Source organism: Paramormyrops kingsleyae, chromosome 1 (genome assembly GCF_048594095.1).
Source record: "Paramormyrops kingsleyae isolate MSU_618 chromosome 1, PKINGS_0.4, whole genome shotgun sequence".
Taxonomy (NCBI): Eukaryota; Metazoa; Chordata; class Actinopteri; order Osteoglossiformes; family Mormyridae; genus Paramormyrops; species Paramormyrops kingsleyae.
Genome location: NC_132797.1, coordinates 6489509 through 6513435, shown reverse-complemented (window position 1 = coordinate 6513435; position 23927 = coordinate 6489509). Strand labels below are relative to the sequence as shown.

The 23927-nt window shown below is 47.2% G+C and overlaps 1 protein-coding gene across 1 annotated transcript in view; it reads left to right on the top strand.

The window, feature by feature from the left end:
* Positions 1 to 13096: 13096 nt before the first annotated feature.
* Positions 13097 to 23927, top strand: part of sema3ab (sema domain, immunoglobulin domain (Ig), short basic domain, secreted, (semaphorin) 3Ab) — a 37896-nt gene continuing 27065 nt past the window's right edge. The window contains exon 1 of the mRNA XM_023791395.2: positions 13097 to 13758. Within this exon, the coding sequence (XP_023647163.1) occupies positions 13647 to 13758 (112 nt within the window). The 5' untranslated portion in view covers positions 13097 to 13646. The remainder of the gene's footprint in view (positions 13759 to 23927) is intronic.

Below are 23927 nucleotides of genomic sequence, written 5' to 3'. Positions count from 1 at the left end.
CAAAGCATCACATGACAAGATGATGTGACATCACAAGGCAATGTCATATGACAAGGGGATGTCACATGACACTATCACGTGGTGAGGAGCAATGCATCTCCACACTTCACAGTCATCTGCTGTTTCTCTGTTTACACGTTTAAACAGATCATTTGGGAGACAGACAAATCGGACGATGGGATATTGTCACACTGTGTGCACTCATAAAAAAATCATTTTGTAGTAACTAGAAGCTTGTTATTTTTTTTATTTTTCCCCTCATAAAACATCGTTTATTGCTTGTGAAGTGACAGTGCATTTAATTAACTTCTTTAATGTCCTGGAAAACATTTGGGATTTTGGGACATTCTTCATGTTTGCCTCGTGCTGACCATGACCTGACAGCATTTGTAGAACATTCTGGAATTGTAAATTGGTATGTATTGTGCCTGGAACCTAAATAAGTTTATTTTTCGGTAGATAATTGTTTGAATGCCTTTGTTGTTGAGAAGCTGTTGCAGGCTAATTAATAATAGAAAAACAACCCAAAGAAGAAGTATTCTCTCACACCTCCAGGGTCTGGGGTTCGAAGCTCTCCTCTGCCCTGCATGCGGAGTTTGCATGTTTGTCTCTGTGTCGTTTGGGTTTCCGCCCACAGTCCAAAGACATGCAGTTACACTAGCTGGCATTTCTGAATCGCCCGCAGTGTGTGAGTGTATGAGTCCTGCCATAGCACAGTATCCCACCCTAGGCGTCCCCTGACTCCCACCTCACGCTGTCTGAGATAGGCTCCACCCCCCCAACCCTGTGGTGGATAATCAATTGAAAGATGGGTGGATATTAAACATCCCACAAATGGTGGCTTTCTGTCTGACAACTGGAACAAAACCCCACAAAAGTGACTCGGCTTAAGAAAAAATGGCTTTTCTCTCAAGTTATGTGGTCTGACTTGTTTAAGTCTTGTGTTTGCTGAAATGGTGACATCAGCAGCATAAAAGTGATCTTTCAAATAGCGTGTAAACGCTGGTTTGGGTTCAGTGGGGACAGGGAACTCATTTTCCCTGTCCTGGGGGGGGAGAATTGAATACATACATCAGGAGGAGGGGGGGGGGGGTTGAATCAGCCATGTACACCACATGATATCATAAAATCCTTGAACTTACCTTGAATGGCTTTGAAAGTCATATTTAAGTTCTTTAAGTTATTATTTTAGAATGATGTGTGAGGCAGGGATTCACGTTACACTGCCGTGCATTTTGTGTATGCCTGTGTGTGTGTGTGTGTGTGTGTGTGTGCACCATGTCATAGACTGGCATTGCCACAATCCTGCACCAGTTTAGTTGTTATGCAGAATGGAAGGATTTCAGCCAGCTCTCCCAGCAAAGAAAATAAGGGAAAAAAATTCTCACCAACAAAAAAAAGCCTGTGGACTGTCTCATTAGACACACTGTGTGCTGTGTAATATAGATTTAGATTTAGCCATTTTATAGATTGTGATGGTTCTATAGTTCTGTGACAAAGTTTTGGGATACAGAACAGCAAAAAGTTTCGTGGTTAAGGCCAATAACCAGAAGTGATGGTTAGTGGTTTATTCTTGGGACAGACTAACTAACTAAATCCTCTTACTAAAATACTCAGCAATAAAAAAAAAACTAGTAAAAATAGTTGTATAAATGGATCACGCTATTTTGCAAAAGCCAATTGTTCATAAATATATTTCATTTTAAACGATGAAATATTGAAGATAGGAATCCACTGTTCTTCATCCAAAAGAATCATCCCTGTTTTAGCGAGTTTTCAAGGAACAAGAGCTGCCCTTCTGGCTTTCAGCTAACCTGCCTGTACACAACACTTGCCCTTGTGAGCATGTTTTGCGACTCACGTTGCCGGAAGCTTCCAGAGTTGAGATGGGGACGTCCCATGCGTGCCGTATTGCCATCAGAGTGTTTAGGTACATGAAGTGAGACTTCGGGATCCAAAAAAGCATCATGAACATAATGAAAACCATAATGTAGGAGCAGAAGTTGCACATCATTAACCTCTAATAACAGCCTTTGGGTCATTTATTTCCACTATTCATGCGTTCTGTTTGCTGCCTGATAGCAAATCACAGCCTTTGAGCCAGACTTTACTAACACACACTGCCTGGCCAAAAACAAAGTCGCTATTTGAATTTTTCGTTGGACCGCCTTTAGCTTTGATTATGGCGCATATTTGTCATGGCATTGGTTCCATAAGCTTATGCAACATCTCATCCTTTATTTTCATACAGATTTGCATTCATTTCTCACCGAGATCCTGTATTGACAAGTGAGTTGAACCTCCATAAAGCCTCCTTCATCACATCCCAGAGACCTTCAATGAGGTTAAGATCACAACTCTGTGGTGACCAAGTCACGCGTGAAAATGATTCCTCATGCTCCCTGAACCACTCTTTGACAATTTGAACCCATTGAATCTTGGCATTCTTGTCCTGGAATATGCCCATGCCAACAGGGAAGAAAAAATCCATTTATGATGGATGGAGGTGTAACCTGGCCATTCAGTAGATTCAGGTGCTCAGCTGACTTTACTTTATTGCTGCATAACGTTGCAGGACTGTAATAATGATCTAGTCATTGGCTTTTAAGTATTTGCTGATATAAATTCAAATGGTGACTTTTTTTTGGCCAGGCAGTGTATAAATCTATATCTACAACAAGCCACTGAAACAGTACTTCAGTGATGTATAGCTATATTGGTGCAATAATATTCATTATAAAATTCTGGAATTTTGGAATAATCATGTAATCCAACCACAGTAACTACAAACGCTTTCTCTAGTCAAATGTGCAGTATTGTGCAAAAGTAGAAGCAGCCAAAGGAAATGTTTAAAGCCATTTATCTGGGTAGTACAGTACATGTATATGTGCTCAGAACAAATGCACAATTTATCATTACAACACAAACTAAAAGTAACATAACAAAAACTAGTACGAATTTCTTATGTTCTGGAAAATGTTACTGATATCTAGTTGCACGGCTAGATGAACACCGATTCGGCTCCCAAACCTCTCCTCAGGGTCACCCCAGCCATTCCGTGTATTTGATAAATTTCACCACCAGCTCACTTAATTAATCTATTTAGTTAAATGAAAAAGTAAACAAAGCACTGATTAGCCATATGAGATAGTACCAGCGGTCGAGCCAAGGGGTAGTTAAACAAAAATGTGCCAGTTTGCGTCCCTCAGAAAAAAACTGCTCTGTAAATCTCAATAAACAATCAGGTTTTTTCTAATTTTGTTTCAGCACAAAAAACATATTACATTTTTGTTTGTTTTAAAAGCATTTTAAAGACTTTTTTGTGAGAAGCAACCAGCCTGTTCCTCAGTATGATTTTTCTACTTTTACTAGCTATTGAGGCCAAAAAAGTTAAATCATCATATACAAACTTAAACTTGTAGCCTCAAGTGTCCTTTCATTGCTCATTTACTCATTTACTCATTTTCATTACTCAGTTCAGTTGGGTCCCACGGTTGTTGTCAGCAATGTTACTTTTCATGAAAACATCGCCGAATAGAGATAAAGGACTGTTCCAAAAGTAAAAATAAGATGGACTGAGACGGCACGGTACTTTTTCAGAGTGGGAAGGATTTACGAAAAGGTGTTTAAAATGTTTTAAAACAGAAATTTGAAAATCAAACATTAATATTTTTTACATCAACATGAAGATCATCTAGGCATCATTTTCTCAGACTGCCTGAGACTTTTGAGCAGTTATCCAGTCATTCCCGTCCTAATGCTGGACTGCTTCTTGTGGGTTAAAGTCCCAGGAAAAGCCCACCATGCCATTTAACAGGAAGCTGGATTTGGAATCACCCTCATTTCCTGTTTCCTAAGCGCTCAGGGAGAGCAGCCCCTGTTTCATACTGGCGACTGACTTTTTTCCCCACAACGGGGCTCGGGGGGTGTTTCCGAGGTCCTGCTCGAGCACATAGTGTGTTTCCGATTTAAACAAAAATGTGGAAAATCGCGGGCCTGTATTTTTCCTGGCCAGAGAGCCTAATCGGTAGGTGGGCAGAGGTAGATGAAGACCGAAACACTCATAAGCGATATGAAACGGACACAGGCAGCTCTGTAGCCAGCCATGGAGCAGAAGTCCGTCGTGTTATTCAGAAGCAAGGCGGCATGGGCCCCCCGATATCTCCATTCCCAGCTAAACTACTGAGCCATTTTCCGCACGGGAGGGAGTGCTCACGTTTCAGCCAGGCGTTATTCCTGATACTAAGAGGGCAGAACGGGGGGCAGTGGAGCGGAGATAACAACCTCCCTCGATGGCGAAAATGTCTGTATTGGACCTTTTAATGTTTAAAAACCAAGATGTAACGAAACCATAAATATCTGTGTTTCTGTTTGTGTGGGCTTTGTAAGTGTGGCTAAGTTTAGGCTTTGTTTTCTTTTGAATGTGTTTCTTGGATAAAGAGACAAGGAGGCTGTGAGACCATATGGCCTCAAGCTGAAGACAGATTTAGATTTAGTCCAAAATATTAGTTAAAGGTTAGTCGTCCGGGCCAATTTTGTCCCGTAATTTTGCTGAATTTTTGTGGATTTTCTATGGTTACTCTTTTACGCTAAAATCCCCAGTTTGAACATTGCTACTCCTCAAGCCTGATGACAACCCTGAAGACACTCTAGGTGGCGTCCGACGTGAAAGGATTCGCTGTCTGTGTAGCTCATCTAAGTAACGGTCTAAAATAACCATTCCCTGTGATATTTTAGCTACATTCTGAAAAGTAAAATCCTAATTGTAAAAAGCGAGGGGAAAACAGACAAAAACAACTTCCCTAATGTCACATAACCCATTGCTATGGCCACTGGAGGGCTCGTACGTTCACTGAAAAAAGCGGGTTGGATCTCAACAGCTAATTTATTCAACGCACAGTGGTCTCCTGTTCATTTTCTCATCCATTTTTCATCCATAATGAGTGAGTCGCAAACAGCATGTGGTTTATTTTATCATAAATTTTGCATGCTACGTTCTGCATTCTCAGGCAGCTATAAGCATTTTTTCTCTGTGATTAGGGCACATTTACCATGAGGAAAGTGCATTAAACACTTTAAATTAGAGAAGTAATTTCCTGTCTCAGTAGTTTCTTTACAGATTAATATTTTTTCTCCCAGTTATATGTGAAACATATGGCTAAAATATCGCTGTCGCTCCAGAAGTTGGTATTTTAGAAACATCAGGGCTGAGTAAATGACTCACTTTAAAGTCTTTATATTCCATACTATCTTGATCATCTTTGAAAGTCATCACAAGCTATATGAAGGCTTAACTTCTCAAAGTTCTCCAGAAGGTGATTCGATTTCACGCTGCTCCAAGCGCTACATAGCAAGGCTTTCCCAAGGTCCTGCCGGGGCCTGTTTTTAGCTCCAATGGACCCTGTTGTGAAGGTTTCAGGGACAATTTCTAATGAGAAATATCCGGGAAATGTGAGCCGGAGCTGTAGGCGTCACCCGTCTGTCGATCTCGTCTTTCACCTGGGAGAAACGAATCTGCCTACACTGGAATGTCATCACAGCGTTTAGTACAGTGCTGTAGCAGCAATGTTCGTATGGAATGTGCTCAATGTAATACCTGTACGTTCTTTTTCACACTTACTAAACCTTAAGCCTAATGAATTTGTGATATTAAGGGTTTCTCTTTGGGGGCAGGGGGGGGCTTCAGTTTCCTGGTTCTTTAGCAGGCTAATCCCCTTCTTTAAGAGGGTATTCAGCAGATCCTGTCAGAGCTCTGGGTGGGGGGGAACATAAAAACGGGTGGTGCGCCTCCCCACTCAGAGGTAGGTGGGGGTCAAGCCGGGATTGAATGGGGGGTCAGGCCGGGACTCACGAGGAGGAAGCAGGGGCAGTGTAGCGTAGCACAGACGGCAGGCTCCACAGACTTGACACACCTCAGGCAGCTTTTCAATCTAGCCGCTCTGATCTGCCCGGGGGCCGTGGGCCACTGCACATTGAGAGACCTTTGAGAGATGCCCCCCCCCCATGTTTTTTCGTTTTCTCTGGAAAGACGCATGACATAACAAGCAGAGAGCATCAGCGCAGGCTAGCAAGTAATGGCAATGCTAAATCAGCTATTTCTAACATATGCAAATTCCCCGCTGTCCACCTCCCCTTGATGAATGTCCCTCAGTGCTTGGGCCATCTCAAAGGGCCCCCCCTGTGGGACCCGGGCTCAGGAAGCGGCGGTTTGCTGACTAGCTGTGTCGGCAGTTACCTTCATTAGCGGTTAGCTTAATCGGTGGCTAGCTGTGTTGGCGATTACCTTCATTAGCAGTTAGCTTAATCGGTGGCTAGCTGTGTTGGCGATTACCTTCATTAGCGGTTAGCTTAATCGGTGGCTAGCTGTGTTGGCGGTTACCTTCATTAGCGGTTAGCTACATCGGTGGTTAGCTGCATCTGCATTTAGCTTTGTCAGTGGTTGCTAGCTGTATCGGCAGTAAGCTTCGGTGAAGGTTAGCTTCACTGGTGGCTAGATGTGTTAGCAGTTAGCCCCGTCAGCGGGTAGCTTCAATGGTGGCCTTCGCTGGCCGGCCATGCAGTATTCAGATACCCAGGCAGAGCCCTGGTCAGAATAGGAAGGGCTGCCCCGCTGAAAGTGAAGAACCCTCATTTATCCAGGAAGAGCTGCTAAGCCATGTCAGAGATGCAGACTTTCCAACCATGTGGAGATCACTTTACAGCCAAGAGGGCCCCACTAGGGTACATCCATCCTAATAAACTATTTATTTTATTCATATATGTTACTTTGTTTATTCTTGTTTGGTATGAGTCAGTGCAATACAAATTAAACACGTGGAACCCAGACCACCGTCATCTTCATCCAGAGGCAGGCGAAAATATTCACGACAGTATCAATGCACACTAGACACCAAACTAAGGAAGGGGAGCATTATCTTCGCTGATCAAAATAGGTCCATATACTTACATGTGCATAGATTATAGTTCTCATGGTGTATTGCGGACATATCTGTAATGGATTCCTGTTAAGTTATATATTTTATGTAAAAATGATTCATATAAATATACAAAGATTTATATGTTTTTTAAACAAAATCCTTCTGGTCCTTGGTAATATTTACCATGTTGGTTGATTACATGCACTTTTTTATGGTATTAGTTTATATACTTTTGCCCCATATACAGCATAGTATAGAGCAGGCAGTTTTTTTTTTAAAGATTCCCAGCCTTAAGTGACGTCTTTGAAGATGCCATTAACCCCCAAACACCCACCCCCTCGATTTGATTAGATTACAGTTTAATTCCGGTATTCAGCTGGAAGGTTAATGCACCCCAAAGCTCTTGAGTGGTCGGCTCACCTTGACGGGGTGGGGGTGGGGATGGGGGGCGGGTCCTGCCAACTGGGGGGGTTTAAGACCGGGTTTCATGGGAGAATAATGAGTATTTCTGTTTCGTCGGCCGACTGAAAGCTAAGCCCTCTCCCCGCATTTGCGAATGCCACCTTGCATTTACATATACATGGGGCCCAAGTCCTTTTGCCAGGGGGATTATTCCTGGTCCTTCATTGCCTCTGAAGAGCCTTTATCCTCGACCGACGTGCCAGTTTAATATCCATTTAGGATGTTTCCTGTCCGTCACATGCTTTAATTGATTCGTCTGAACGTATACGCACTTTGTGCCGGGAGAAGGAGCGTGGATTTCACATGAAATGTTTAAAGCTTGTCTTCTCTTTCTGGGTGAATTTGTCATTGTCCACCCCCCCGCCCCCCATGCATGCAGGATGCCACTAGGAGAGGGGCTTCCCTTCGACAGTCAGAAGTTAAGAAATCCGGTGGCCAGATTTATCTCGCTAGCAAAACCGTGGGCGAGCCGTTTATGCTTCCGTTACGGAATGCGGTGGCTGCGACTTTTTCCCGGGGAGCGAGTCGGGAAACTTCGGAACCGCTGAGCAACTGACGGAGCTTAACGGATGGCAGGGGAAAGGCCCTCCTTCAAGGGCAGATTAACATTTGCGCTACAGATGTTAGGACAGGAAACGTCAACAAGGCCCCTTAAACTGTCAGAATTCCAAAGCTGAATGACGGAAGCAGGACGGGAAAATCCAGCATCATTCCCATGAGTTTCCAGGCCGGACCGTAAAACCACGGGTGTCTGTGGAAAACTCAGTCGGCCCCCTGCGATCACAATATGATTGTAACTCTACCAATGACCTAGAAAGATGTAATGTTCGCCCAATCGGCAGCAGCTGAAGTCACATGAAGAATGTGTGTTTTTGCTCAAGAGAAAAAAATGGCCAGGAAATAAACTTTGACATGTTAGAGTTTGTGCTCTCTGGAAAGATATTTAAAGTCATACGCGCAGCCCTGACGTGTATGCTGATGTTCATCGTTTGCTGTAATGCACTTGAGAGTGAAAGTGTTCATTCTTTTATAGGGTGGTGAAAGGTCCCAAACATTAACCCCTCACCCATCATTTAGAAAGAAAAATGTTACTTCAGGCTGTGTGAACCTCACCACCTGTTTACAGATACTGCTTTTTCAGGATATGCTGTGGAAGTGAGACACTGTGTTAAGTGCTTGGTGTTCAGTGATGCAGGCTGCTCTCTGCTGTTGAATTTCTTAACTAAACAACTTTAAACAAGACACTAATTTCTATGCATCAACAGACAAAATATGCTCCTTATCCAGTTAATACTACATATTTTTGCAATAAATGTATTTAGAATGTATAGAGTATAGAAGGTGCCCTATTTTTCCATCAGCTGGCTAATATAATTTGTACTCCAGTCACTGAAATGCAAAGGTTATTTGCAGAAATGTCCCCCACATGCTTCTCTGCACTAATGGGATTACGTAACTTTTTCATAACCCTGGAGTCATACAAAGCCCCTGTGAATGGTTCCCTTTGTCACCACATACACTAGCTGTGGCCACTGTCATCCTGGTTTCCACCAACAATATGTCATTTGTGGTGTATAACATTTCAACCGACAGACAGGAAAGCTGGCAGAGAAGGTGCAGGACGATGCCAGGTTATTACTCAGAGGCTGGGGTTCTGATAACCCTCACTTTGGAGGGACCACACAGGAGTGGACCTGAGGGAAGGAGAGACAATGAGGAAGAAGGGAAGAAAGAAATACAGATGGTGACTAATTATGGAGGGATGACACATGAAGCCTCTAAAATATCTGTAGTGGAATCCTCCATCCATCCATTCTGGAGCCTATCTCAAAAGCTACAGACACTAGGCAGGGAATAACCCAGGATGGGGCACCAACTCATCCGAAGATACACACACACACACACACACACACACACACACAGGTTTGTAATTATATCTTTGTGGGGACTCTCCATTCATTTCTATGGGGAAAACTCTAATCCCAACATAACGACCTTAACCCCTACCCAGCCCTAACTTAACCATAAGTAACCAAACTAAATGCAAGACTTTTGGCATTTTAACTTTTTTGATTATATTCACAGATCTCTATGGGGACCTGAAAAATGGTTCCCACAACACCAAAATAACAGGTTTTTATTACATTGTGAGGGACATTTGGTCCCCACGATGTAATACAAACCTAATCCCATACACACATACACACCTATGGAAAATTTGGCAACACCAGTTCACCTCATCATGTTTTTAGACTGTGACAGGAATCTAGAGTACCTGGGGGAAGCTCCACGACAACACGGGGAGAACATGCAAACTCCACGACAACACGGGGAAAACATGCAAACTCCACGACAACACGGGGAGAACATGCCAACTCCACGACAACGCGGGTAGAACATGCAAACTTCATGACAACGCGGGTAGAACATGCAAACTTCACGACAACGCGGGTAGAACATGCAAACTTCATGACAACACGGGTAGAACATGCAAACTCCACGACAACGCGGGTAGAACATGCAAACTTCATGACAACACGGGGAGAACATGCAAACTCCATGACAACACGGGGAGAACATGCAAAGTCCACGCCAACACGGGGAGAACATGCAAACTCCATGACAACACAGGGAGAACATGCCAACTCCACGACAACACGGCGAGAACATGAAAACTCCACGACAACACGGGGAGAACATGAAAACTCCACGACAAAACAGGGAGAACATGCAAACTCCACGACAACACGGGGAGAACATGAAAACTCCACGACAAAACAGGGAGAACATGCAAACTCCACGACAACGTGGGGAGAAAATGCGAACTCCAAAACAACATGGGGAGAACATGCAAACTCCACCACAATGCGGGGAGAACATGCAACTCCATGACAATATTATATTGAGTAACCAGTTTGTAAAAGTTTTTTTCACCTTGAGTGGAACAGTGATTTACATTTTATTTATATAGCAGACACTTATATCTGAAGTGACGTACATTTTTGAGAAAGCAGGGTCAGACAGTCCCTGGAGCGACTGGGAGGTAAAGGTCTTTGCAAACGGTGACATCACTCTGCCGACTCTGGGACTTGAGCTGGTGACCTTCTGATCAGTGATGTTTTTGAAGACTCATAAAGCGGGACAGTTACCAATGTCAGCCAGCTCGAAATTACAGGCGAGCTCTCCGGTCGGGGTGCGGGGGAGGTGACATATTGAGCACTCTTTTCCCATGAAGGGGGCAAGACGAGGCTTTGAAACCCCCAGCAGGTGGGATTAAGGGGCACCGTCAATCACTAGCTGATCTAACCCAACAGGATTTAACCTAGTGAAGCTAGCAGTTAGTCTCAGTTGAACCCATTGATGATTAACCGTCCGCGATAATCTCACCATCGTAGGTTTCCAAGCCCCAATTCTCGTCTCTCTATGGAATCTTCCAGAAACTAGGCAGATCTGTCACTAGCCCTCTACAAAGTCAGCTATTGGATGGGAGGTAGGATGTTGGAGACTGTTGCCCTGGAGAATAACATGGGAATGAGCTCTGTTCAGAGGCGAAGGTGCAGAGGAAGCGGGAAGTGTGCAGCTGTCTTAATTATTTGATCATTACACCGAGGGTGAGGGGTAAAGAAAAGGAGAGAATCTCTCGCTCTCTCAATGACACCCTCCCCCGGGTGGGAGGAATGAGACCCACAGGGGCCACATCCCCCCCCCCCTCCAGTCACGGCCGGCGGCGGGAGACTCATTTTGCCGTAACCCGAGCGCGACGCGGCCGCACATCACAGCAGGGCTTAATATCTCGCAGGAAGTCAGCGACGGCAAAGAGGAAGCTGATGACAGACGCACTGGGCCTTGGAACAGGAGCGGGAAACGCGAGTCGCCTGCCGTGTGCCGACCGGCCGCACGTGGGCCTCCCGGGGCGGGGGGGGGGCGGGGGGGGGGACTCCTGTAGCATGATATACAATCCCTGCCTTTTTATTTGAAGGAAGGGGGCTTTTACGTGTCACTACACCCCCTTGGGGGTCTTCTTGGCTTAGACATTGGGAGGAGGGGTACTACAGTACTGCTGTGCCACAGATATCATCAAACATTATAATTATCAGAAATATGATTATTTTTGTTCATTACTTATTATAATTACGATGCTGTTGCATGGCATCTCAGTGGACACCCTGCACACATGTAGCATCCAATGTAGCAGCTAGTTTATGGGATATTTATGTAAAAAAGCAAACTTGTGTGCAAACTGAGCCCCGGAAGTTCAGCTGCCTCTGTAACCCTTTGGCTGCCTGTTCCCTCCTCCGCGCGGGTTCTCTGTGTTCCCTGAACAGTCAGGATCCTCTCTCCGGTTTCCGGTTACCCTGCTTGGGAATCCGTGGAACTCCAAGCCGCTCACGCGGATTGTCGTTATTAACTAATTTTTATCGTAATGGGCCAGCTGCTAATGAGGGCACAGACACACCCTCTCCACTGGGAGAATCAGGCAGGTTCTTGCTACCTTGGTTGGGGGGGGGGGGTCCTTTTGACAGGGAGATAATAGGGAGGATTCTCATGATCAAAAGCTCCACTTTGAGTGCCCGCCACCCCCGCCCCTCTTCTAAAAGCCCCTCTAATCTCACACTGTCATCGCCGCCCACCCCCCCCCCCCCACCAGTCCCTCCCCCCGATCTGCTCTGGATCTGAAGCATGACCCCAGATCCAGCAGATGGCTCTCCGGTGACTTCACTGAGGGCCGTGGGTGGAGCAGGCCATCCTGACCCGGCCCGGTGTGGCCCGTCAGCCCCTGTCACTGAGTCCTCATTAAGACCCAAATGGTGCATCTCCATTGATTAAAATGTCATCCCTCAAATATCCCACCCACAGCGCTAGCCACTAATGGAAACGTGAAGGGGGCTCCCCTTCTCCACCAAGGATGGCACCAGGTAGGTCCACAACGTGCACAGACGCACCAGCGTTTCTCCAGGGTTTAGGTTCAATCATCCAGATTAAAATGCCCTCCATCTGCGATACCTCTTTCAAAGGAGTGGGTGGGGCCTTTCAGGGCCAGAGCTCCACCCCCTTCTGTTTATTGGCTCATTCCAAATGGACGAAAGCAAATGTGCCAGGCTAGGGGAGGAGCCTCCCAGGAATGCCCACCCCCCACTGTTACCCTGCTCTATACCCCTGTACAGGTTAGTGAGCACTCGGGTAATTGTTCTTCAGTGTTCAGTCTGTTATGTTTGTTTCATTCTGATTACCATTTAGTTTTGTTACAAAAAAAGCCACCAACAGTAATGTTACAGAATCTCTCATTTTCATAATCATGATAAAATGATGGTATCAATTAGAAGCAAGGATGTGGAGGAAGGTGAAAAATCTGTCAGCAATGTAGAGTATTAAAATATCGTGACACGATGTAAAACAGTAGAGGTTAACAAAACAGCAGCTCACTTTCCCCTTCATTTCCTCCTCTTGGCTGCAGCGCAGCCCCCGTTCCCCCTGGCGTGAATCGGACCATTAAGAAACAGACGAGTCTGAGTAGAACCGGCTAGCTTGAACAGAGGGGGTTCCGTCGGCCCAGTGGCGGAGGGCGGGGGGGTAAGGCAAGCCAGACGCCTGATTCCCGAAGACCGCCTTTGGGGTGGGGGGTGCTGTGGAGGGGGTTGGGTCTGTGGGGGTGGGACCAACCTGGCTGCTATTGTCAGGCGGCTTGCAGAGGGAGGGGGCACTCAGGAGGAGAAAACCTGTCCATTGGATCCTCTGTCATCCCTCGGTCTGCATCGTAGCTGTGTCCTACCCTCCTCTCTCACTCCGTCCCTCCCTCTCTCTCCCTCTCTCTCCCTCTCTCTCTCTCTCCCCACAGCCATTCTCGTTCGCCCTCCCTCCCCAGCGTCGCGGAGCACAGCTCAGTGGAGTTGAGTCGCGGGCAGGAATAGACGTCGCCGCCGGTGGCTGAGCCGAGGCAGAAGGTTCCGGACTCCCGTGTGGTCGCACTCGTTACGGCTCTCTCTGCAAAGTCTCGTCGCAGAAGGCCCCCCCCCCCCGACTCCCCCCCACTCACTTTTCCATGTTGTTCCAAGTTCTTCTGCTGCTGCCGACATTCTCGAGGGGGGAGATGTGAGGAGAGCCTCCTGGAGAACGCCACCTCCTCCAGCCGCCGCTGCGAAACTGACCCCCCCCACCCCAGCCGCACATTCCCGAATCACCTGTTAACCACCGGGTTCTGGGACCGCCGGGGACCGCGGCGGGGTGCGCGTTCGCTGCGGTCCGGTCCACTTACGCCACGCTTGCACCATGGACCTCCTGGGGATTATACTGCTGCTCCTGGGGGGGGCCACCCTGCCCTCCATCCATGCCTCCCAGCAGGAGAATCGCAACGTCCCGAGGCTCAAGCTCTCCTACAAAGGTGTGTTGTCCGCCGTCTTGCCTCCTCCCATCAGTGACTCCCCCGGGTCCTGCTGTGGCATGTGCTGTACACGCGTGTTCCTGTGGTCTCCCCGTAATGGGCATGCCGACGCCGTGAGTTCCAGACGCGGTTCCTTCTGGACGGCGTGCCAGCCTCTCTCCCGCCCGGTGTTCCTGGCTCTGTGTCCGCCAAGTGCCCACAGCTGCCGTCTCCGGAGAATTCCGATTCACATTTAGAGAATTCCGATTCACATTTAGAGAATTCCGATTCACATTTAGAGAATTCCGATTCACATTTAGAGATACGTCCATCAGTAAAGCTTCTCTTTTGGCGAGATTTTGCCACCTAACCCTAAATTCACTGCACTCTGAAACTTATCTGTGTAGGGATAATCTCATTTAGTGAAAACTTTTTTCTATACATCTGCATATTAGATTACTGAAGTGTTAATTTAATGTGAGTTTGTGAGCTTGTTAGCGTGGGATAGTTTTACTTTGCATTATTTTTCTCGGGGTAGATGTGACGCCCAATACAGCGAAGCAGGTGGGAATTCCTGGAGGATGAAGGATGTTTTTTGAGACGTCCTGAACTTGTCGTCCCGAGTATAAATCTGTGCCGCGGAGAGCCACAGTGCTAGACAATGTAATTATACATCTTGGAAAAATGAAGATGCTCCTTATGTTTTTCTTTTTTTCCTGAAATGTGGGGGGGGGGGGGGGGGAGATGTATGTCTCTGTCCTGAATATAATACCAATGTCAGGTTCCTGCCTTTTCTAAGGTACCTTAAAAGCTCAAATATGAAGATTCCTGCCAGACGTGCAAATTAATATCCCCCCCCCCTCCAGGCAGCTGAATGTCCTCTAATAGAAAACGGGTCTGGGGGGGGGGGGCATGCCCTGTTAGCTCCCGGCAAACCCCCCCAAGGTGGAGGGCTGGGCGGTGTTTATAGCCTCCATATGTCTTTAGCAGCCGACGTCAAATAAATGCAGGATCGAGACAAAAAGAGAGAAACAGTGGGTAAGGTTTACAAAGCGGTATTTAAGAAAATAGATGCAGCCTAGATTCAGAAGGACGCTGTTTAGTGCGTCGTTAATTCAAACCTACGTCGGCGTCATTAACTGAAGTAATTTCGCCGCCCTGAGAATTATTATTCAAGGAGGGAAGCCTAATGTGCAGCAGCAGAGCAGGCAGGAAGGTTCTGCGGAGGCACGTCTGTTGAACCTTGAATGTTTTTTTGGTCTTTTGCCACGTGGGAGGACTTTGGTGTGAATATGTAATCCAAGCATAAATTGCAATTTATAATGTACACTGCTGTTCTCACCCGCACTCACTGTAATTCTTTCCCCTCTCCACTTAATGTGCTCCTGCTTTCATAGGAAGTACAAGGCCTTGAAACACAGTCCAAATATTAGATATGAGGGACAGAACAAGTTTTTTACCCACAGAATGGAATACAAGTGGATCTCCATGTTTTTTTTTTATGTCGGAACATTCAAATTTAGCACTGCGGGCAAGGCAAGTGATGTCGTTCGGAGGTGGGAATGCCAATCAGTGTTACAAGCAGTGTGGTGGCGTCGTGGTAGCTGATGGGCATTGGTGCAAGCTTCACACTTGAGGGCCGTGGCCCCCTATGGGTGGGGAGGAGGCATTGCAACTGTTGTGTGGATAGGCGGATGGTCACCCCCATTACATCCGTTACAGAGACAGCTTGGACAAACGGCTCCGGTGATATTTCAGTACTACTTGATTGAAATGAGATTAGTCAGAGGTTATAAGGAGAGCCACACGGATGGCTACTGGGAATAACCAATAAGAGGATTCTGAATCTAAAGAGATTCCTCTCCCAGCAAATGCCTAAACGTTGGACCCAACATAATACTGGGCACCTAAGGTCCTTCACAGCGTCACACCTCAGAAATAATTTGGCCTTTGTGCTTCTCTGCCAATATGCACAAACAAAATACATTTTATGCACAACCTATAATAGTGAAGTTTAAACAGATGATCCTTTGCTGCTTTTACACTTTAAGGTACTCAGGATGAAAAATGAAAAAATGACTTTTTTTAGTTTGGCGTTTTTGAAGGAGCTGGAGATGCTGTTAGTGGTGATTTCCAAGCCTCTGTCCCTCACAGTAGCTTCCCAGTGAGGCGACACTGTCTGAGCTGTTCAGCTCGCAGCAGAATATACTGACCCCTACAGGTTAGAAAAGGTGGCCTTGGCAAATAGAGAATGAGACGAGATCCGTCTGTAAAAATGTATATCGGAACTTTAACAAGCTTGTTAAACAACATGTTAATTGCGCTGCCCTGGAATAATTACAAGCCACCACACTTACTTACTTTAGCCTTGAAAATTAATAGTAGGGTTACGTTTATTTGGATGCGTGGACCTGTAAAACAGGACTGTAAGGAGCAAGAATCTCCTGTAAACCCTTTGAAATAGACCCACTGTGCACAGACCACACTGCATGCAGTCTGGAGCCATCCCATAATAACTTTACATCCTCATGAACTACCAGTTGGACGGATTCCCGTGACAAGGCGGAAATGGGTAATTACAAGGTGCGCTCGATTATTCCGTCCAGAACGGCGCTAGCTTCCATTTGATCGCCTCTCCGTGGGACGGTTTTCAGGAAGCCGCAGACCACACACTATAAGTACAGCGTTCCACTCGCCAGGAAAGCAACCCTTTCCCCTTAAAAAAAGTCTCCCCCAATTGTTCTGTCCCCCTAAGTGTCTCCGCTGGCACACCCACAGGCCGACATTATGGGGGAAACGTCTTGCCGATCTCTCAGTTAGAGGCTTCGAGGGGTGACCCCAGGTGATGCAATTCTGGGATAGTTCCCTGAGTTTCCTCCTACGACTGTACACCGTCAGAAATTTACGCGGAGGAGGCTGAGCCTGATTTAGCAATGTTGTGGGTGGGGAGGGGCGTCGCGGACAGTTCTGGAATCACATGCAACACGGTCACGGTGTCTGGCCGTGGACGGACAACTGTGTGCACTTGTCATCGATGTGCAATAAGCTCTGGCCACAGCTGAGTAATACTGAGTAACTGAGTAATGCTGCGTTGAGTACTGCGTTTGGGCCTGAACACGGGCGGACAGGGAGTTGAAATCGGTTCAATGACTCATAAACAACAAGACTTATTCGCTGAAAAGGCATGCAGAGAATCCATTTTCTTCAAAGATGAAGAACAATTTAAACCAAAAGTTTTAATAAAACGAATGTTAGAAATCTAAAATATACCTATATCTGCGGATTCCATAATAATTTATAGAAATATTCACCATCATCATAAATCATCATCATCGTCATCATCATCATTATTATTATATAACTGTGTTATATTTACCTATGACTGTTATTTCACCGTACACATTATTATAAAACCCGAAATAGCAGCTCAGGAATTTCTTTGCGTTTTCCCGGGAACGTCGGCATGTATCCCTGTGGCGAGACGGGACCTGTCATCATGGAGACCCTTCGCAGACGGCCGTCGGTCCGTTAGCCCGGCGCCCGCGGCATCGGCGTGATTAGTGAGGGGAGGAGGCTTTTGTTCAGCCATCAGCCTCCTTCATCACGGTGGGGATGGGGGGTTGCAGTCCACTGAACGCCCCCCCCTGTCCGTCATTTTACTGTCCATAAGACCTTACCATTCTGTATAATCTATTGTATCATGTCTGAGATCCATCATTCCATGTCATTCCAGAAGCTCCACCAGGCTTTAATAGAGACTGAGACATCTCCCTCCTTTTGCCTGATTAGACTGTGCTGTCTTTGCGACGCAATGCACAAGTGCTGAGTACCAGAGCCTTTCAAGGGATTATTTTCTAACAATTATTTCAGTCAAAATACGTTATTTAGGGATACAGATTGGATTGATTTTAGCTATTGGTGCAAAGTACGTTACTGATTTAAAAGGTTTTGTGATATGAAATCCTAAGAAGAGGGTGGTTTTTTACTGCTGTCCTTTTTAAAAAGTGTCCTTTTTAATACCAGCACCTTTTTTCCAAAAAAATAAAGCTCTGTGAAATATTTTTTCTTTTGTAAAGTGAAATCCTAGTGACGTTTTTCCGCTCAGTGTCTTTCTTGCTTCCTTGAAGGTATCATTAACATGGGATTTTAGGCAGAGAAGCGATCCTTGTGCCCCCCCCCACACTGAAGAGAGTACCCCACCGCTGCTGCTTGCAGACATACATTGTGGGAGGGACGGGAGTATATTAAATACTTTCTCTTTAAGTCCCGTGGCTTAGGCACAACTCCAGGATTTCTGAAGGAGCAGAATGACTGAAGCCTTGGGTTCGACTCCAGAGCCCATTTCCCAGCATTCCTGGAAAAGGCTGCCCCCCCCCCCCCCCCCCGATCATCACTGGCAAGAGGCTCCCAGCATGACTGGCATGATTTGTAGAGGGGGGGGGAGAGAACCGTAAGGCAGATATGAATGAATCACCATGCAGCATGACTGGAAACAGGAGAAAAAACATATAATCCTTTTAATTTGAGTTACAGGCTTGCGTGACTCTAAATCACTTCGTCTTGTCCACCACTAGTTAATTTATGTGAAATACATCATTCGGGGCGTCAACTGTATGCATTTCCTCTTTCATTGATCATCGTGAAAGCATTTACGATCTTCCGGGTCCGATACACGGTTCACCCAGTACTTTGATTAGGGTTCTAATCCTCGGGAACACGAGGAATGTGGAGCTGGCTGGGCCCGTGGCAGGTACTGGGTGCCGCTTCACGTCGCCATGCCGGGCTCATCCAGCGACAATCTGGTCAGTTAATCTGCGGCCCGGTTTTCGGCACGGAGACTCGCCTGCCGGCGATACTGGCAGCCCGGCCCCAGCGCCCCGCGTCTCTCTTCGCACCTCCGGGACGTGCCGGAGACAGACGCTCGCGAGGGGGGGGCGCGAGATCCCAAGGTGTCAGACGTGACTTGGGGGGTGTGGGGGGGAGCGTCGGTCCCGGTGGAAAGTCAGCGACGCCGATTCACACCGCCGCCGGTGCACGACACGCGGGTGATCAGAAGGCGCTTCTCGCCGCCAAGCTGACATGGTATTGACCCCTCGCAATCCCAGCAGCCCCTGCTGTGCTTCTTCAGGCACAGTGCGTCCAACCGGAATCAGCCATATGAGGCAGCTCCTCTTGTCACGCCACAGATGCGTGATGAAGCTGGGATTCTGTAAATGGACTGTTTGTTCACAGACATCTGCTCATAATAATAATAATAATAATAATAATAATAATAATGATTTGCTTTTGTTATTTTGGCTATTTGCCTACAGATGAGCAGAGCTCAGGGTGGGGCGTGGCCTGTGTGCTCACTAGGAGGCTGAGATGATTTCCTCATGGGCCATTCCTTAGTAGGGGGGGTAATGGAGGGGGGGGGATAACGAGGAATTTATTTTTATCCGCCTCTAATGGGATTCCGTGGGTCCGGCCGTCCACCCTCTGTAACTCACACCTTTTTGTAAGGGAATAAATCTGGGAGTTTTCGAAGGGAAGCGGCATGTGGATTGGGACTGGGAGACAGGAATGACAGAATAATTATAAAATAGCAGGGTTGGAGAGTAGGGGAGCAGCATACGGAGAGCGAGGAGGTGATGCATGGCCCACTAGCAAGGGAGGGACGGGGAGGACAAGGAGGAGAGAGCCAGCTAGAGAGTCTGAAAGAGGGCGCCTGATAGACAGATGGAAGGCACATGCAACGGGGATGGAAGGGTGGAGGGAGGTAGACGCAGTCAGAGGAAGAGATTAAGTGGAACCAAAGAAGCATCACTCTGCGGATATCGGTGTCGGGGCCAGCCGGCTAGCGGGCCGGATTCCAGCCCGGGAGAGACCTGTCTGCTTCCTGCCCCGGCCTGGGCTCTAAGCGAACAATGGCTGCACGTGACAATGGAGATCGTCCGTCGCCGTTTAGCCAACAGGAAGGTGGCCTGGCATTCATCCTCACCGCTTGATACTCTGCCATGTTTTCTCGACATACTTCTGCCCCCCCCCCACCCACCCACCCCACCCCAGGTCAGTAGGCATCGCAAATACGAGTCCACTTTGCTCACCATCAGACAGCTCATGCGATGATTAAAAGCATCTTCACCACAATGTCAGCGGGAGCATCAGACTGATTAAACGGTACCATGTAGGCTGAGCGTGTGCTGGGGGCTGTTGGGGGGGGGGGGGGGAAGCAATAGATTCACTGTGCATCATAAATGCTTCGGTTCAGAGACTCCGTCCATTTACTTCACAGAGTATCACGTCACATGTATGAGTTATGTTGGAAATACACGCAGGAATGGAACATCCCGGATTGTTCCAGCCATGTCTGGTTTTCCAGGTAGTTGTCAGTGGAAGGTATGTCATACGATAGCATTTCCATTTATCTCCATTTATCGACCCATGATGGATACACATTGCTGACTCCTGGTTAAGTAGAGGCAACCGATACAGAAATACTCCATACTTGGCGGGGCGTCCCCTCTTATTGTTAGCTCAGGAGAACCATTAAATATTCTGCCAGAGGGTTGCTTGGAAGGAGGTCCCATGCCAGATTTACCATGCAAGACCGCATACCAGGCCTCGACCGTTCTAGAAAACGTTTCCCCCAAACGTAAAGCCGTGTGGCCCACGTCCCGTAGGGAGACGGACCTTCGCCTTTTGCCAGGGTATCTACCAAACAAACAGCTAGGCCCCCACGCCATCTGCAAGCCATTCTGTGGGCGGGGCCGCCACTCTGTGTCGGATTAGAGCCGGAGGGGTCTCAGAAGGACCCCCGGGGGGGGGCATGAGCTGGCCGATTCTCACTCTGACACCTTCCCCGTCGTTTAATTGGCCCTATTAGTCGGTAATTACCCATATCGCTCATACCGCCATGTTTCCTACCCCAATGGGATGTCGTGAAAGTGCCGAAATGAGGCAGCCGGGCCCATGGGTGTGCTTTCCGAGTTTTTGGGAACATCGCTATGCATCGGGGAAGCCCAGTCTGACGAGGTCATTAAAGGGAAAATGTCGGCCTTAGCAGCACCTGTCAAAAGCTGGGAATTTAACATCTGGATTAGGAGCACAGACAGGAACCCATAGCCATAATCTAACAAATACCGAGTGCATATCGCCCCCTTCAGGATGGGAGGGATGCAGCTGGTACTGAATTAACCTAGAAACTATAAATTATCTTCTGGGTACTCTGGCAGGAGGGATTAAAGCCACCATCCAACCGTTTCAGCATCTGCAGCAGCAGCCAGAGGGATGAGTCTGGGTACAAACCCATGAGAAACAGAAAGATGAGCTGTATGCACATTTTCACTTAATGTATTGCGGCCCCACCGTGTTTTCATAGGTCATTTGATAGCTGCGCCAGAAACGCTTTTGTAAATAATTATAATATGCATTTTTAAGAGGCATCTTTTATCAAAAGGTGCATCTTATCTAACGGCAGCAGCGGTGGATTTTACGCTTAGTGGAAAAGCGTGGAAATCAGTGGAAAGATTATGAGATGTGACTCGGGAATGTAGAGAATGGAACTGAACTTAATTACTGTTAATTACATGTTGTAGAAATTGGACAGACTACACGTCTGACAGGGAGGCCGGTTACATGAGAGGCCGTAGCTGCTGTCAGCCACACACATCACACACGTACACACACAGAGACACACACACACACACAGAGACACACAGAGAGACACACACACACACAGACACACACATACACACACACAGACACACACATACACACACACACAGACACAGAGAGACACATACACACACAGACACATACACACACAGAAACACACACAGAAACACACACATACACACACACAGAAACACAGACACACACAGACACACACAGAGACACAGAGAGACACATACACACACACACACACACACACACATACACACACAGAGAGACACATACACACAGAGAAACACACACACACAAAGACATATACACAGAGACACACAAACAGACGCACACATTTACCCACAAACATACACACACACACATACAAGATATCAAACCCATAGACCTGGAGGTGTGAGACCTCAGTCTCAGCATCACTCACAATCTCCTGTCTCTGAGGGAAAATCGGAACATTTTTACACGTTTTCTGCAAATGACAATGTCACTATTGTTCAAAAGGAGGTAAAGGACGTAAAAAAAAAATTTAGTTTACAATACTGTTATTTCTTTTGCGGAGTAGTCCAAAAGAGTGCACTTCATCCACAATGTGTTTTTGAATCAACAGGATGGTTCTTTCAGATGATTCAATATTTTGCTTAAGCTGTGGAGTGCATTCACGGGACGGCTGGAGTGGGTTGTGTAAGCAACGCTTAGCATTACAAAGAGCACCCGCAGCTTTAGCCCATGCAATCATCTCTGTTCTAATACCCCGGGGGGGGGGGGGGTTTGAGGGCCACTCCATTACCCGAGCCCCTCTTGACCTCTGCACACTTTACGGCATCATTCCGCGAGATCCGGACGTGAGCAAACTCACCAACGCGCCCTGTACCCCTGCCAGCCTGGAGAAGACGTCCCCGAGAAGCCTCTCGCGGGTCCAAACCAAGCCCGAGGCTCGCCGTCAGGGGTACTGAGGCTACCAGATCGTTCTTGAGGAAAACAGACCGTAAGCTGTGCCTTCGGGGACGTTGGGCTGTGATGGTCTCTGGCTCGGCAAGTTAGGCCTCTATGGTTGAACGTCCGTCGCTTTCAACTTCATGCTCTGCAGCGTAGCTGTATCTCCACTGGGCCCTTGAACATTGTTCTTTACCCCCTGAAAAATGTGCCGGGGGGGGACCTGATGGACGGCTGACCCTGTGCTCAATCCCCAGGCTTTGCTTTTGCCTCAGTATGTGCCTAGGTCTTTAAGATGGAGATATGGAGAGAAGGAGCATATGTGAAACAACAAATTTCCATGTACTTCTACAAACGGCACATGAAGCTTCATTCCTTCTGCCTGTGGAAGAGTTTGCGGGAGCGACCATCCCCCCCCTCCTTGGTCTGTGGCCGGTCACTCCAGCCCTGTTGTAGTCACATCAAAGAGGCTTCCTGGACAGGCGACGATGGGAGAGGGGAGCTTTTATTGATTGCGTGCTTTTTAGGAGAGGTTGAGGAGACAGAGGTCAGTGTGGCCCTGAATACGTCGGGTTCGAACACTTGAAATGAAGAAGAACATTGTCTAGATGTGAAATGGCTCCCCATCTTGTGTTCAGCAGCTAATTAATCTGGGGACTCGATCCCTTCAAGGCAGGGAGGAAGCAAACTCACTCACAGCTATCAACAGTGCCAGTCAAAACCCATGTGGCGCCCTAGACAAGCTTTACCACCAGCGCCCCCTGTCTGAGACAAAGTGCAATTAGCTGGCTATGTCTGCACCCTCCCACAAGGTAGCGATCTAGGTGGCCACCTGTGTTGCTTGGTTGGTTGACCAGCACTGGTTGTGAATATGGCCTCTAGCAACTGAAAACATTCTGGATCTCCTCAGCAGGATCCACAGTCTCGTAGAAGCCCTGTTCCGCAGTTTGTGTCCAAGAACGGAGTGTCAATGAAGTCCGGTTGTGGTTGCCATGTGTTCCTGTAAATAAGCTGGGAAAAATGCAGCGAGCCAGGATGAGAGATGGCTTTCACGCCACTGTGGGGGGAAGGAGACATGGTGATGTCATCCAGATGAGCCCAGGTGCGAGTGTGGGTTGCCCGCTCCCAGTGCACCCTGGGAGTGCAACATGATCACTAACAGCATGCTATTGATTAGCCCATATTTACTGCCCTGGTTCTCTATGTATTTATGTAGGATTGTCAGACCATAAATGATCTGACAGGTACGATAATGGCCCTGGGTACTTAGTTCGTCGTCCCAGGGGCACAGAAAGTAAAGTCACTTTGGCCTTTCTTTCCATAAGATTGTTTCCATGAGATATTTCCATGTTTTTCTGTTTAAATATAATTTTATGATGCTGTGGGGAACTCACCTGGCTGTGTTTAAGTTTTTTTTAATCCTTTGGCTTTGGAATCAGTTCCTTCAACTTACAGTCCTTGAGATAATGACTGCTTTTCAGTGGTCAGGAAGAGTTGGGGAATTTCAGTTACAAAAAACACTGGGGGTTCGAATCGCGCCCCCAGCTCTGTGTTCGTATGTTCTCCTCATGATTGAAATTGCATTTCCATGTTCC